The sequence below is a fragment of the Platichthys flesus genome, chromosome 15, assembly GCF_949316205.1.
Source record: "Platichthys flesus chromosome 15, fPlaFle2.1, whole genome shotgun sequence".
Classification (NCBI taxonomy): Eukaryota; Metazoa; Chordata; class Actinopteri; order Pleuronectiformes; family Pleuronectidae; genus Platichthys; species Platichthys flesus.
In genome coordinates this window covers 15,591,470-15,605,806 of record NC_084959.1, presented here as the reverse complement: position 1 = coordinate 15,605,806, position 14,337 = coordinate 15,591,470, and the positions used below count along the sequence as shown (strand labels likewise).

Below are 14,337 nucleotides of genomic sequence, written 5' to 3'. Positions count from 1 at the left end.
CTTCCACTTATGAAATCATGAGTTCAATGACACATGCACTGAGCTGTGACAGCGTTTAACCAGCAGATGGAGCCACAGCAGTTGTACATATAAAGGGGGGGTCTGGAAATACCCGCTCTACTTTAAATCCACAAAAATAGGACTGAGAAGGAAGAAAACAATGATGTTGTTTATGATCTACTTATCTATCTACCTTCTTAAAATAGATGATGGACACTATTCAATAAACAACCATGTCAACTATCATGGGGAAGGCATGTTACTGTTTAACTGACTTAAATACAGAATTTAAGATGTGTTATAGTTATTGAATAGGTTTGATTCCCAGTAACTGAAGAATAATAACTACGCATATTACAAGATATTTTCTCACATTTCTTCAGACCAGACACAAAACTATTTTCAAGGTGTGATGCTCTTCTTTGGTAACATGGAAAACTGAACTTGCCCCACACATCTTAGGTTGTGTTTCTGTTACATCTGGTATCTTGTGTCCCTAGAAATAAAAACAATGTATAAAACACAGCTTGAACAGCTTTTATTTATTTATTGGGAGAAACACATTTTGTCATTAAGACTTACATTTTATTTGAGCCCACAGACCCAAATAATCTATCCTTATATTTTGGTCTATAAAAGCAATTTCCTCCAGTTAATGTGGATTACAATACTGCAGATCATCACAACACAAAAAAAACTTGCTTTTTATATTTCCCTTTTCACATCGCAGACACACACAGTCTGTAGGAGACCAACACAACTTCAGCAAGGTAACCCATCCCTTTCTCAGAACTAGAAAACAACCAAGTGATTTAAAATGTCTGTAACCTGAGTATTACACTGTTTATATGTACAGTCAGTGTTAAAATGTGTGCGCCTCTGTCAAAGCATTTTCCTGCACCAACTATTCAATTTGTGAACTATACTGTTATACACTAAATTACCTGTTTGTGTTTGTTCCAATTATCCCTTTGGTCTTGATCTTAGCCATTAACAACCGATTCTCTTCCCAAAGTAATGTTATCAGTGTTGGAAATAGCAGTGGTCAAATGCTAAATGGCCTCAGACACCAAAAATCGTTAACTTACAATTGGTGAATAACTCAATATTAATCACATTTCAACACAGCTTTGCTCTGCCAACATACAGGGTTAGTCATTAAATCAACTGCCAAACACTTCAATGAATTTAGGTCTGAAAAGCATCAGTATCTTGAAAGAACATTGAACATGAAACATAAATCTGAGTAGAAACTGACACTGAATTTAACAGCCAGCATCAGGCTGCCTGTGATACACTCATCTGCTTCATGCTGGTGACGTCATTTGGCACATAACAATCCGTCATTAACAGATTGAACTGTTTCTTTTTCTTTTAACCGTTTTTCAAATGTCAGACTAGACACAGATTTGTGTTTGGTGTTAATTTACTCTTAGTTTATAGTACATCGAAAATAAATATTTCTGACCTTCGTAATATATAAGTCATTGCATGACAACCCGTGAGTTGAAATGTAAAAATTTACATTTGACAAAGCCACCCAAGAAAAACTTTGGCGTGTTAATTATAGGCAAAATATATTCAAAAATATTGAAATTCTGATTAAAATAGCATAAAGCAGATACGTCAGCTAAGAGGAACTAGATGCACTTGTCCAAGGTGCACAGGGTACAACACAGAAATTATTTAGGTATCTGAACAACTGAAGTAACTGTTACATTTACATCTTGCTTTCTATATATATACAGTATATGTATATACACACACTTGTGTGACTATGTACAGAGAGGACATTATGCTTACTGCTGCACACAGGGTATCTGTGCATTGGTAGGTAGCAGGTAAATGTCCCTGTATATTAATTACTGTACCCGGTAAGAGTTAGTAAATACCAATGGGCTACTCCCAGTGACACACAGTGTCACAAACATTATGGCATTGATTGTTTTCCCCTTTATTTAAATAAAACTATTTTCATATTATACATTTCATATTTTTTTACATTCAAGGTATAGATACAATTTGTATCAACAAGCAAAAGTCAATTCTGGACATTTGTGGCTTAGTTGTTTGCGGAACTTTCAAAGGGAGGGTGGGGACAGGGAGTTACCATTCTGGCCTGTAAGTGTAAAGCAGTAACATACTGGATCGTTTTTGTTGAGACTTAAGTTGTGATAGTAAAGGATTTACTTTTAGATTAAAATAGGTCAATCGCCCAGTGAAAACAGATACTTTCTGGAAGTAGTCTGAGGTACAGGGACATTTAAATATATGAAATATCAGAAACAATTTAAGTCCTACATTTTCTTTATCTGGATGAAATTTTGAAAATGTAGTCTTTGAAAATTTAGAACAGTTAACATCAATACTGTTATTAAAAAATTGTTACAAAAAAATAACAATATCCAGCCAAATTTAATTTGAAGCCTTGTTATTAAATTTTTTTACGTTTTTGTTTCTTGTGACCTTCATTATAATTCCAAATTCCTTAACACATATAAAGTAAATGTGCTCTAAGATCATCTGGGCGACTGACTCTTCCAGTGTTCAGGTTAAACAAGGAGTTCACTACCACCAGATAACCATTTCAACCAGTGGCAGATTACCTAATTATTTTAGCTCATTTCTTTTTGTAATCTATGACAATTCAACGATCTCAAGGAAAGGACGGCCCGCAAACTTTGAGCCAAATGCCAGGAACAACCTTGACAGCAGCCTTGCAATCTGATTGTTTCACATGAAGAAACATTTAGGCAGTTTGTTTCACCTTCTCATGAAAAGACAGCCGGCCCCAAGTGGCCCTGTCTTTTTCATGAAAAACCAAAGTCAGCAAAGCCCAAAATTCATTTGGGCAAAAACACATTCAAATTTTTTTCTTTATATCAGCTAATATACCAAGGTAGTAACTAAACATTGTAAAGAAATATATATTTTTGAAGCACCACCAATCAGAAAAAAAGTCAGGCTCACACAATTAGCCCTGTTAAAGAGTAATACCACTCAGTTTAAAAATTCTCAAACTATTTTTTTTTTGGTAATCACAAACACTTTCCAAAATCACATAATAAATTGACAGGTCTGTGACGTCATCAAAACAAAGTTGGGTGCCAAACTTTCCGTTTTTTTGAAATCTGCATCACTTTCCTGTGTTTTTAAATATTTCTTACGATAATCAAAACACCAAAAAATAAACTGTCCCCTTGTCATTTTTATACAACTCACAATGGAGTCTTTAAGACAAGGGTACCCCATGCGATACTGTAAATTTGTAATGCCGAGTCATGCATGAAGTACTAGATGTACCATACCTGAATCCTGAAATTAAGTGGCATTTCCCTTTAAATGCCATCCCAGGCATTCTCTTGCTATTAGGGTCGTCTTTACTCGTTACAACTTCTCTGCAGTTGTAGGGCTGAATGTTTCTTGCACGCTTATGGACAAACGTCACTTCATCTGACCAAAGCTCCATCATGTAAAGCCGACCTATTAGCCCAGATTTCTAGTTCTCATGGTGCATAACAAGCATAAACACAAAAAAGTACAAAGTTTGCAACACCATCTCCACGTAAAACTGTACAAAACTGTTTATATTTTTTAAAAGGTACTACATGTTACATGTAGGATTTTCACAAAATAGATCTTCACTCACCCAGAGGAGACTCTTGCCTATCACCACTGGTTTTTGGCAGAAAAAGACTGATAGTTAGAAAACTGAAAGCATCCTGAGAGCAATGTGCTGCAAGGCACATCCCGACCCTTCCACGATCCTTTCCCTGGAGACTGGTAGCATGTATGATGCATACTGTATGCCTGGTTTCTCAGCCACCCCCCCCCCCCCCTTCCCCAAACAAAATAAGATACAATAAATGTCATCACCGACATTTTTTCTAGCATTCACTTCATTTTTTTTGTACAGTTATGAAACCTTATCATACTCTTAATGATATCACAAAATGAATCTAATAATTTAACTCATTCCAAGGCCCAACCGCTTTTTATCATTTTATCAGATAAAAGTAATATCAGGTACATTTTCAGTCTGTTTTTTTAGAATTACTTGTGCAAACATTTAAACCGTGATGTAAACACTGCTTCCTTCTCTATAAAGAAAATTGTCCTTAGGTCTCATCACAGCCCTGTGTATTTCATACGTTTTAGACATGCACATGAGAAACAGGTTGAATCAGGTTAAGGCATGATATTGGGCATTCGATCAGATGCACTGCAAATGTATTTCTTTCAAATCCGACAACAACATGCAGTTTTATCAGAAAGCTGATTTGCCCCCTCTCTCCTCCACACTGTCAAACTGTCAAGCGTATTTAATATGTTATATAATAGAATATGTCATAGGACAGCATGTTGTTTTGTTGAGTGCCTGTCAAAAGCATAAACCGGACTTTAGATGGAATTATTCTGAACAAGTAACGATTACAATTTTCCTTTCATTACTGCCAGAGTTATGACAAGTTCCACAGCCTGGATCTCTGTCAAGCACAAACTAAAACAAAATCAAATCTATAGCGATGTTTCTCTTTATGTCTTAAACTGATATAATAACCAGGTTTCTCATTTTTCATGTCAGAAAGAGACAAAGGCTGGAAATCATCAAACCACTTAAGTGCATGTAAAATTACTATTTGAAAAGTTAACCCGTTTCTAAAAACTAACTTCAGAACTGACAACTTGAAGGAGTCACTTAGAGCAACTGAGATAAAGAGAATATTTTCACATTGAAATGAACCAGCACAGAATATTGGACAAATATATAAATAGAAAAATCCTGGATGTGGCATCCAATAAAAAGCTTTACTATACACTATAGGAAATGATCCAAGCACAGATGTTAGTTTATACTATATTCCAGTCTATCCTGTTACCCAAAATGTTAAGTTATGTAGAACGCTAATGCTATATAAATTCTTTTTTTGGCATTATTTAGCAGCTTATAAATGACGTTGAGACAATGGCTTTTGTGTGATTCTATGTACATAAATATGTGCACATGTATACAAGTCAAATCTCTTTTTTGGCTCGTTTTTGTGCACTGTCAAAATCTACCAAAATAGTAGCTTTGTTACGTGAGGCTGAGAAAATATATCTCTTTAGATACTGAGATAGTGCTTTTACATTTGAAAGTATAGGAGGCTTCAACGACTTCTATTTCCATCGAAACCAATCAGACAATGACTAAAGCGTGAGGTCATTCAGATATAAGGCCATTAAATGTCATAGGTCATGCTGTGAGGTTATGTGCCCACCTCCTCTTTACTTCTCTTCAAAATAAACACACAAAAAGAAAAGAGTTATTTACAGCAGAGGCAGACCTAAGCTATGTTATTTATAGTTCCACTGCACCAGAAACACTTTAGATTCCTTTCATAACACATTCACAGGGCCTGAACAAGATCTTCAAAAAAGTACATGGTGTACAAATGTCAATGTACTTTCCATGTCAGATTTAATAAGGCAAATATGGGAGACAATGCTGAGTTATTACTTCCCATCTGGACTGTGCTGCCATGTAGCAAAGCTGTTTGCTGATCAACTTAGTTCACACTAACTCACAAAAGGACAAACTTCAGTATTACACTAGCTAGCTACATTAGTACTGTTTCTTACACTATTTATTTATTCATGAAATTAGTTATTAAATATTAAACACTTTGGGGGCTCCACACAATTTTATTTACAATGTAATCAACTGAAGATCAATTGATCTGAAGGACATTTAACAGTCCTGTTAAATGTTAGCAGACAATAATGACTGAAGCTTAAGTTAATCATGAACATGGTGGGAAGCTACTATACAGCTCCTGCTCAGGTTGTATGAATGTGTTATGAACATTATTTCTAATAAGGTAGATCTCTCGATCAACTTCGTTTATGAAACAAATCTCAAAATTCAACTTATATTTATCAGACAATCTTCCTCTATGCTTATTACACCTGTCATCTTAGTGATGTGAAATGTGATCACCAGATTTCCCATCAGACATTAAAAAACTTTACTAATCTCCTGAGGGGATATGTTGCACATGGAGCAACCTTGAACAAGTGCCTATCTTCGCTATTAAAATTCCTTTCCCTCATCACAGCACTTTTGAGTGTTTCATGTGGTGAACTGCTCAGTGGCATGACCTCAGTTTTGTAACGATAACAGCAGCAAGTTGTTGTGGGTCTGTCAAATGAGGGTTCTTCTCCATTACTGTGTGAACTACGTAAGCGGGAAAGATGTTACAAAGGTTCCGATATGTTTGATACTGGTGGTCTGGGATCACATACCGATCATGGTGTTCAGCTGCAGATGGGGTGTCCCATGGCGAGTTCCAGATTTGTTCCATTTTGTCTGGCATGCTGCGGACCATCACCCGCTCGCAACACGGCATCAGGCTGTTACTCAGTGGATATGAATGATATCCATAAGACTCATTACTACAAGGCAGAGGGTCCCAGCTTGCATGCTGCTCACGACACAGTGGAGGTCGCCGCTGTCTCATTGGGTTACTATCGTACAGCCTTGAATCTGATATACTATCCATACGAGTCATACCGAGAGACCGTGTTGGCTGTGAGGACAGAGGTGGTAGGACATTCTGAGTGAGGGGATAGTCTCCAGGGCAGCTGGACCTGGCGCCGACTGCAGCATGCTGGAGATGTGGCGCTAGATGAGATCCAGGCTGCTTACGGGGGCCCTGCTTAGGTTCCTCTGGTCCGTAACTCTGCACCCTGGTCAGCGCCTCATGGCGAAACCCATGGGAGAACGAATGCATGCGACTCTGTGCAGGAGACTGCTGCTGCACCTTCATGCTCTCCTCTAAGCTACTGTCCACAGAGCTTGGGTACAGGTCCCCGTAGGAGGAGAATGAGTCGCTGTTTGAATGGCTGAGGCAGGATTCGGGGCAGTGGCTTGGATTTCTCTGATATACACCATGCTCGTGCTCCATGCTACAGAAACTGTCAACATTGTGCATGCTGCTCATGCTCATGTTTGAGAAATCACTGTGCAGTGAATAATATCCATGGTCGCTAACTGAGTCATACTTGGGGAACTGATCACCGTATGTTACAGAGGCGCCATGGCTATTAGTAACTAAAATAGGAGGGTACTGTACACTAGACATGTGCTCCAGAGAACTGCGTGAGAACTGCAAAGAACCCGGCACTGGGCTGCTGGCTGATCTTGTGTTCAAGGCCCCGGCTGCATGGCTCTTGGCAGGCTGCATGGTGGGCACACTGAGGGCAGACACAAGGGAAGGCACTGAATTTGTCTCAGACTTTCTAATGACGGACAGTGCCTCTAGAGGTTCACAGGCCACTGGACGGATACTGGGGTCAGACTGACGTTTAGGGGCCACACGTTTGGCCTCAGTGTGGCTGTCCCCCTTTGCAGCTGCCGGACCAGTACCACATTTAGCCAAAGCCCCCTCACTCATCGTCTTCACTGCAGACAATTTGGCAAAGGCCCGTAGTTCGTCAGCAACTGACCGCTGTGGCTGGTTGACGCGCTCTGGATGATAGTACTTGCACTTATGTCCATATGTGCACTTTTTTCCTTGGTCAAAGAAAGAGATGATAAAGTCAATGAAACATTCAAATTAAACTGCCAAAAATGCAACATTAAGCAGACATTGCTTTGAGAAGACGTTTGGAACTTACCATAGGGACAGGGTTGTTTTTTGTGCTCTGGAACAACGGGACGCTTGCGGAGGAAATTTTCGAGGCTTGGGCCATGTCTTCCCAGTGGATCATCAGGCGGCATAAACCTGTTAAAAGAAAGTATGTATTTAAATGTCAACTTTATTACTCTAGTATCCCGTTTATTTGGTCAGTAAGGAGCAATTTTCATAATACGATCGATAAGTAGATTATGCAAAATATTACATCTCTTAAGATGTTTTCAATAATAATAGACAGCATCATAGTTTCTTACTTGTCGTTGACAAACGAGTACATTAGGAGACGCTCTTCTATGTACTTCTTCCACTCGGGCTTCTCATTTTGCAAGTCTCTGTAGTTGTCATTCGACACAATAATTCCATCAGAATCATAAGCCAGCTTCACTATGAAGCGATCATCATAGCACACCACCCTTCTGCCTTGAACTCTCCGAGATGGAGTAAAAACCAAGACCTTCTCTTTCTCCAGCTTGCGTAATATTTCTTGATCTGAAAGACACATTTTATATAAGTTGACCCACATTTCACTAGCAGAATTTAACCTACTATATATAACAATGTATTATGGATGGCAATAAAACAATTAATAATGTTTTATCAATACAGAGTAGGGAGTTTACCAGCACAAACTCCTTACTAACCATAACCACATCACAAATTCATGCTTCAATATTAGTCTTTTAACATGTAGGCCGAATGCAAAAACATAAACATAAATATGTTTACATATATCAACTACAATTCAGCACTATGACCTACAAACAGCTTTACTACCTGTGATGAGGGCGTCGGGCCTTGACTGTTCCTTTCTCCAGGCTGGAACAAACACAGTGATGTCTTTGTGCCCTTTCTCCCGAAACCACTCAACAGCAAGTTGGATACCACGACAAGAGAATACCTCTTTGTTGCCATGGCTAGAAGTCAAAACAATATGTTAGGACTATTTAAATCTCATTAAAATGGGTTTTCATAAGTGGAAAATGTTTCTTTTTCATAAGTGGAAAATATTCTCCTCCCTGCATGGGTGTTTTTCCATTTTGAGTTTCCAACATTAGACCACTCTGTACGAATCACAGACCAATTAATAAGTAGTGTATGTTTGGTAGTGTCTTACCTCATTGCCACATTAGAGCCATCAACGACGATGGGCCTGAGGTTATCGATGATATCCACTGATTCCTCTTCCACTGACACTTCTGGACTAGCGACCTCTTTAACACCTGGGGACCGTGATGTCAGTGTGGCTGTACTGCTGCAAAGTTGAATCTCAGGCTCCACTTTGTTTCCAAGCCTTACTAACTCAGCAAGAACATCGTTAATTAAAGCTGCAGCCCCCAACTTGTTGAGCACAGTCTCCACCTGCTCTCCTGAATATCCCAACTTCAGAGCAAATTCCATCTTCGTCTGGTATTCCCTGTTGCTGGCGGCCTTAATCCCAGATCTCGTGCTGGTCTCATCCTCACGATCTTGTACCGTGCTACACTGGGAAAAACTGGGTCGGTCGAGGCATGGAGATCGGCATAGCTGTCGATGGGGTTTTGCGACAGCCAAAGGCTCACGCTTTTTGCAGCTGCTGTTGTTCACTTGAACCCTCTGACGCTGCCGCTCTTCCGACTCACTCTCCGAGCTGCTTCCATCCTCAGACTCATCAGTGGCATGCTGAGCCTCGCTTGAGTCAATATTCTCCTCCCTGCATGGGCGTTTTTCCATTTTGAGTTTCTCCAACATGGACCATGCTGTCATCACGTTTGTCTTGACACCTCAGATTTCCACCCCATGCTTCCTCACCTCCACTGCAACCATGGAATCATACTCAGTGCTGGACTGTTGCACTACAGGCTGTTTGTGGAAAGCAACACACACTCGTAAGCAGGCTTAATCAAACTATGTGGACCTGAAAGAGAGCAAAAACACAATGGGAAGTATCAGTTAGGCATTTACTTACAGTCCAAACCTATTTTGAAAGAAGCTCTTAGCCTCTGTTCCAATACATTCATTTTGTTGACCCATCTAAAAGAAATTGTACTAATTAAATTGTTGCATTAATAACATCTTCATGGCAGATATTAGTGCCTCAATGATACATTCCTGTGCAATTGTTCATTGGCTTGAGAATTATTTCATCTTTAAATGTGCCAACAAATCCTCAGCTCTCTCAACTCCCTATCTTAATTGTGGTAGATCAAATTATTCTCCATCCATGGGAAACACTGTTCTCTGGGGTAAGAATCAATTTCATTCAGAAAGATGGAACATAAAAAGTCACCGGCCTAAATTAATACAAATTCATTTTTAACAACGGTGCAGGAAATGGGCTTATCTGATTTAAAACATATGCACATTCTCTCGTTCTGACTGTGTATTAGTTTTTGTGATTCTCAAACACCTTGACGAATTTGATTCGATGTTTGGTATGCAGTTTTGCGACGCCTGCAAAGCCTGCAAGCTAAAGACTGTCCCTCCTAATCTGACTCATAGCAACCAACCTATTGATCCTTGTTGTTTTAAAACCAATTATGTACTTCAGGTGTAACTAAACTGGTAATTCGTTTCCCCTGGATATTGTGTATGGAGAAAGCTACCCAGAAGGCAGGAAATAGAAATGTGAAAGTTCACAACATTAAAACATTTCCTCCACTCCATAAATTGCATAGGTTCTTATTTTTCTGTTTTGTGTTGTGAATATTACATATACTATTGCATTTATTCACAATAGACACATTTAAAAAACAGTGTGATTTATCTCTTCTACAGGTGTTACATCGAAAATTCAGATGCAACAGTTTCCAATGACATGCCTGTCTCTCAGGTTTATTATTCACAAAATGAATGTCTTCCTGCACAAAATGTGTTAATTTCAGGTACTGCAAGACAACCCTTGCCTATATGAGGCAAAAAGCTGTATTGCCTCACAAGAAACTTCTAAGCCATCCAGACACAGTAAGTGTGGGCTGAACAGTGTATCCCTGTGTATCCCCATGTATCACATAAGGCCACCTGATACTCAGTCTCAATTTTAACAGAGTGGGTTGGGGGCAGCATAAACCATGCAACACTGTTAATAGCTACAAGTCTGCTTTTTTTTTAAATAACCAGAATTTGTATTAACAGGTGCATTCACGAAATGCGACAGTACTTCCCCCCAGTCTTGCAGAGTGTAGAATACAGCCTGCATCGAGCTTCAAGAGGCGCAGCCCATGATGTGCGTTGCTTAGCAACACAGCCTTGTCATCAGCTAACTCCTTTTTACCAGTCACGACTAACACAAACACAGCTCATCATCTCTCTTCAGGCAGCCAGTAAATGCAGAACACTTACGGCTACATTACAACTCTACACTCAAACTCCTGAGGCAGCAAATTTTCCAATAAAACATTATATTACGTAGACGTCTATCAGTTCTGATCATAGCTCAAAAAAACACTCAAACTGGATTTCTACATGTATTGTTCATGCAAAGAAACACCAAATACTCTCAACAAACCTCAACAGCCACTGACATAAAGCATGACAGATATTTTGAGGGTCAATTTATGGCAATCAAAATATACAGCAGCAGGGGGACATTGTGTCAGACTACAGAACAATTAGTATGATTACGATGAGAGCAAAATAAGGATTCAAATACCTGAAAGGATGTTGGGGATAATTTTTGATGTGACAAAATGTCACACAGCCCACTGTCATCTACCACATTTCATGACCACAATCCGTACATGGTAAAGGAAGCAGAGCTCTTCCAGTCATTTCCCTTCCACCTCCGGATTCATAGGCTTAGACCCAGCAAGGCCTCCAGACTATCTCTGCACGTATGCAAAGACTCATGTAGTCCTGTTTCATAGCAACAAGTGAAGCGGGTCCCTGAAGCCATCTTCTCCATTGCTGACCATACATTACATGCAGTATGGAACAGGAATATGGTCAGCTCTCATTGCATGTATTGCTTGGGTCCTTAGATATCGTAAAATCCTCTTGTTATCTTGAAAATGACCAAGCAGTTATACAGAAGTCCATGTGATTGTTGCTGTGACATCAGTACCTCCAACACGTTACACAGAGGGAAGTCATTATGGCTAGGATGATAAACTTATCATTAACATATACTTTCTGCATCCTTCAATCACTTCAACACCTGATCACTGGGCTATGAACAACCAAGGACATATAGATCCTAAATTATCTGATAACCAAGGGAAGGACACAGTAAATGGTCATTCGTTATATGGAACAAAGAAAAACAATGTGACGTAATGTCATTTGGAGCATTGATCCGATGAGAGTACTGCAATCTCACTTTATAATCATTGGAGGAGTGACATATCTCCTTTTACAATGGAGAATATGTTAACTGCTCCTCTTACACATGAAAAGATGAGCACACACACACACACACAGAAAAATCCCACGTATGACGCCAGAAGACAGATGTCTCAGTGATAAGTGTTGAAACGGTGGAAAAATTATCCGTCTCAGTGATAAAAAGCCAATTATATAACCTGTTGCTCAACATGAACAGAAGTATACATTTTCTGTGTGATTTGCAGTTTATATCTGAGCTGTTGGCTGTCACTCATCACTTGCCATGGATACAGCAACGTCAAGTTTTCACTCACATTTATCAAGTGTTATTTGAGAGTGTTGATGTGTAACTATCTCTTTAGGTTCAAAAACAAATCCCCCGTTTGAAATTAAAAACCAGGATCATTACTTATCTGTATGCCTGAAGTAACCCTAACCCATCTTTGTATCATAGGTCATAAAGTTCTGATCAACTTTGCTTTATTGATGAGAGTTTTTCTAATAATAAATGTAGGGCTTTTTAAGCTTTAAATGTATTTAATCCAGCTGGTTGTGTTCTAATGAGTGGGAAACATTCACACTAAAAGTGCAAATGATTTTACTTCCCCGAACAGCAAACTACAACCAATTAAAGACAGAGATTTTGATTAAAATGACAGTGACCATAGGGAAAGCCTCCTGAACGGATGTTTGGTATTACATTCATGAGCAGTGCACGTCGATCCAAATCAAAGTGGAGAGCTGGGTATCATTAGCAGCATCATCCTGAGTTGAGAGGGATGAAATGGAGGAAGGTTGAAAAAGAGATTTCGTACTTACAATCCTCTGTGTGGAATAACGCAATAACAATTAAATGGGGCACACGACGTCAGCATTGTGGTTGAAATTGATTAGAGTCGACTGATTTAATGCCCTTAGGCCCCGAATAACGGTTAGCACCCGCTAACCGGCTAATCTAACGTTACACACCAGTTAGCTGGAGAGTCAACACTGAAACTGCACAAACACTTCTTGTTGTTAGCACACGGCTGGACAGTGGTTATCATAGTGGCAACTGTTGCTGCGAGCCAACGCGAAACACCCGGCTTGACAGGCAACCCTGCTGGGTTAAGTTAACGGAAACCTCAGCCTCGGCAGCTAAGTAAGCTAACGCTCAGTGGTGATGGCAGCGGCTCTACAGGCTCCGATGCTAACGATGGTTAGCTTTAGTGGCTAAACGCGTGCTAACATCTTCTTTGCCAGAATAACCCTGTGAAGTTGAGATAAAAGTTGACGACGGTTGCGTGTTGGTGAGCGAGGTGGAAGCGCAGCGGAGCGACACGACTCTCCACAATGACCTGCACGTAAATCAGCGGCGTCGTTCAGTTCGCACGGAGCTCAGCTCACCTTGTTGCTGTCATCCTCTTCGCCTCAGCGCTTGTGTTTTGCTGCCATTGGCGCTGTCGCAGTTTGCTCCGGGTTGCCAGATAACGCGAGGGGAAACAAGTAAACCGAGAGGAAACAACCCGGGGTCAGAACACTTCATCCTTTGGAGCCTCCACGTACTCTGATGTTTTATTAACGCGGGGATTTATTGATGCTGAGGGGTTGTGGACTGTAACAGTAATTTGAGAAGTGTCATTAAACCTGTCTGTGATTGCACTGATTATTAGCAAATAAGCAAAGACAGACTCATCATTATATCCCAATGGGAGAACAGATAGAAGTGATTTAATTATGGATTTAAATTGGGAAATTAATTGTAATTTATTTGAGCCCACAATAACTCAACCTACTTTAATAACTAGACTCCAACGTATAATTCCCATAAACAAGTCTGCAAGCAGAATATATCAATCATGTAAATTGTTTATTTTCATCACTGATCTATTCATGTTGGTTGTGGGGCCTCAGGAGCTTTGCCAAGACCCATGTTCCAAAAATGAAAAGAGGCATTGAATGCTGAAGTTAAAAGCTTGGAGTCTAATAAAAATGTTTTGTATGATTGAATTCAAGATTTGTAGCCATGTTTTATTAAGTTGAAAAAAAGCCTCTCTCTGTTTATAATATTTTTATTCAAGTTTTCCTTCTTCAAAACAGCAACACTTCTTTCAGCTCTGAAACTTTGAAACTGATGGTCTGTAAATAAGTCAGCTCCTTGCTGAACTTCAGTCAACACACACTCAAATTAAAGATTCACCCTTTTTAAAATTCAAGTTTCAGCTTTTTAGAACTTTCGTTCCCCCAAAGAATGCACACCAGTTTTCAATTACAAGCCAAAGATCAGACTATTATTGTGTCATGTTTTCCCTGCCTTTGGCCTCATTGCCTCTGGCAGAAATGTTAAACTTCATCATGCCACTAAGCAGGAGCAAGTGAG

General features: G+C 39.5%; 1 protein-coding gene across 1 annotated transcript; it reads right to left on the bottom strand.

The window, feature by feature from the left end:
* Positions 1-523: 523 nt before the first annotated feature.
* Positions 524-13,429, bottom strand: zc3h12b (zinc finger CCCH-type containing 12B). The gene is made up of 6 exons (XM_062405574.1): positions 13,365-13,429; positions 8,794-9,573; positions 8,454-8,593; positions 7,934-8,168; positions 7,660-7,766; positions 524-7,555 (listed from the first exon to the last, which is right to left on the bottom strand). The coding sequence occupies exons 2-6, from the start codon at positions 9,420-9,422 to the stop codon at positions 6,129-6,131; spliced, it is 2,538 nt and encodes an 845-aa protein (XP_062261558.1). The 5' UTR covers positions 9,423-9,573; positions 13,365-13,429; the 3' UTR covers positions 524-6,128.
* Between the last annotated feature and the right edge of the window lie 908 nt (positions 13,430-14,337).

Coding starts and splice junctions, on each gene's coding strand:
- zc3h12b (XM_062405574.1), bottom strand. CDS start 9,422: ATGACAGCATGGTCCATGTTGGAGAAACTCAAAATGGAAAAACGCCCA. Junction 8,594..8,793: donor GGCTCTAATGTGGCAATGAG/GTAAGACACTAC, acceptor TTTGACTTCTAG/CCATGGCAACAAAGAGGTAT. Junction 7,767..7,933: donor TACTCGTTTGTCAACGACAA/GTAAGAAACTAT, acceptor TTCTTTTAACAG/GTTTATGCCGCCTGATGATC.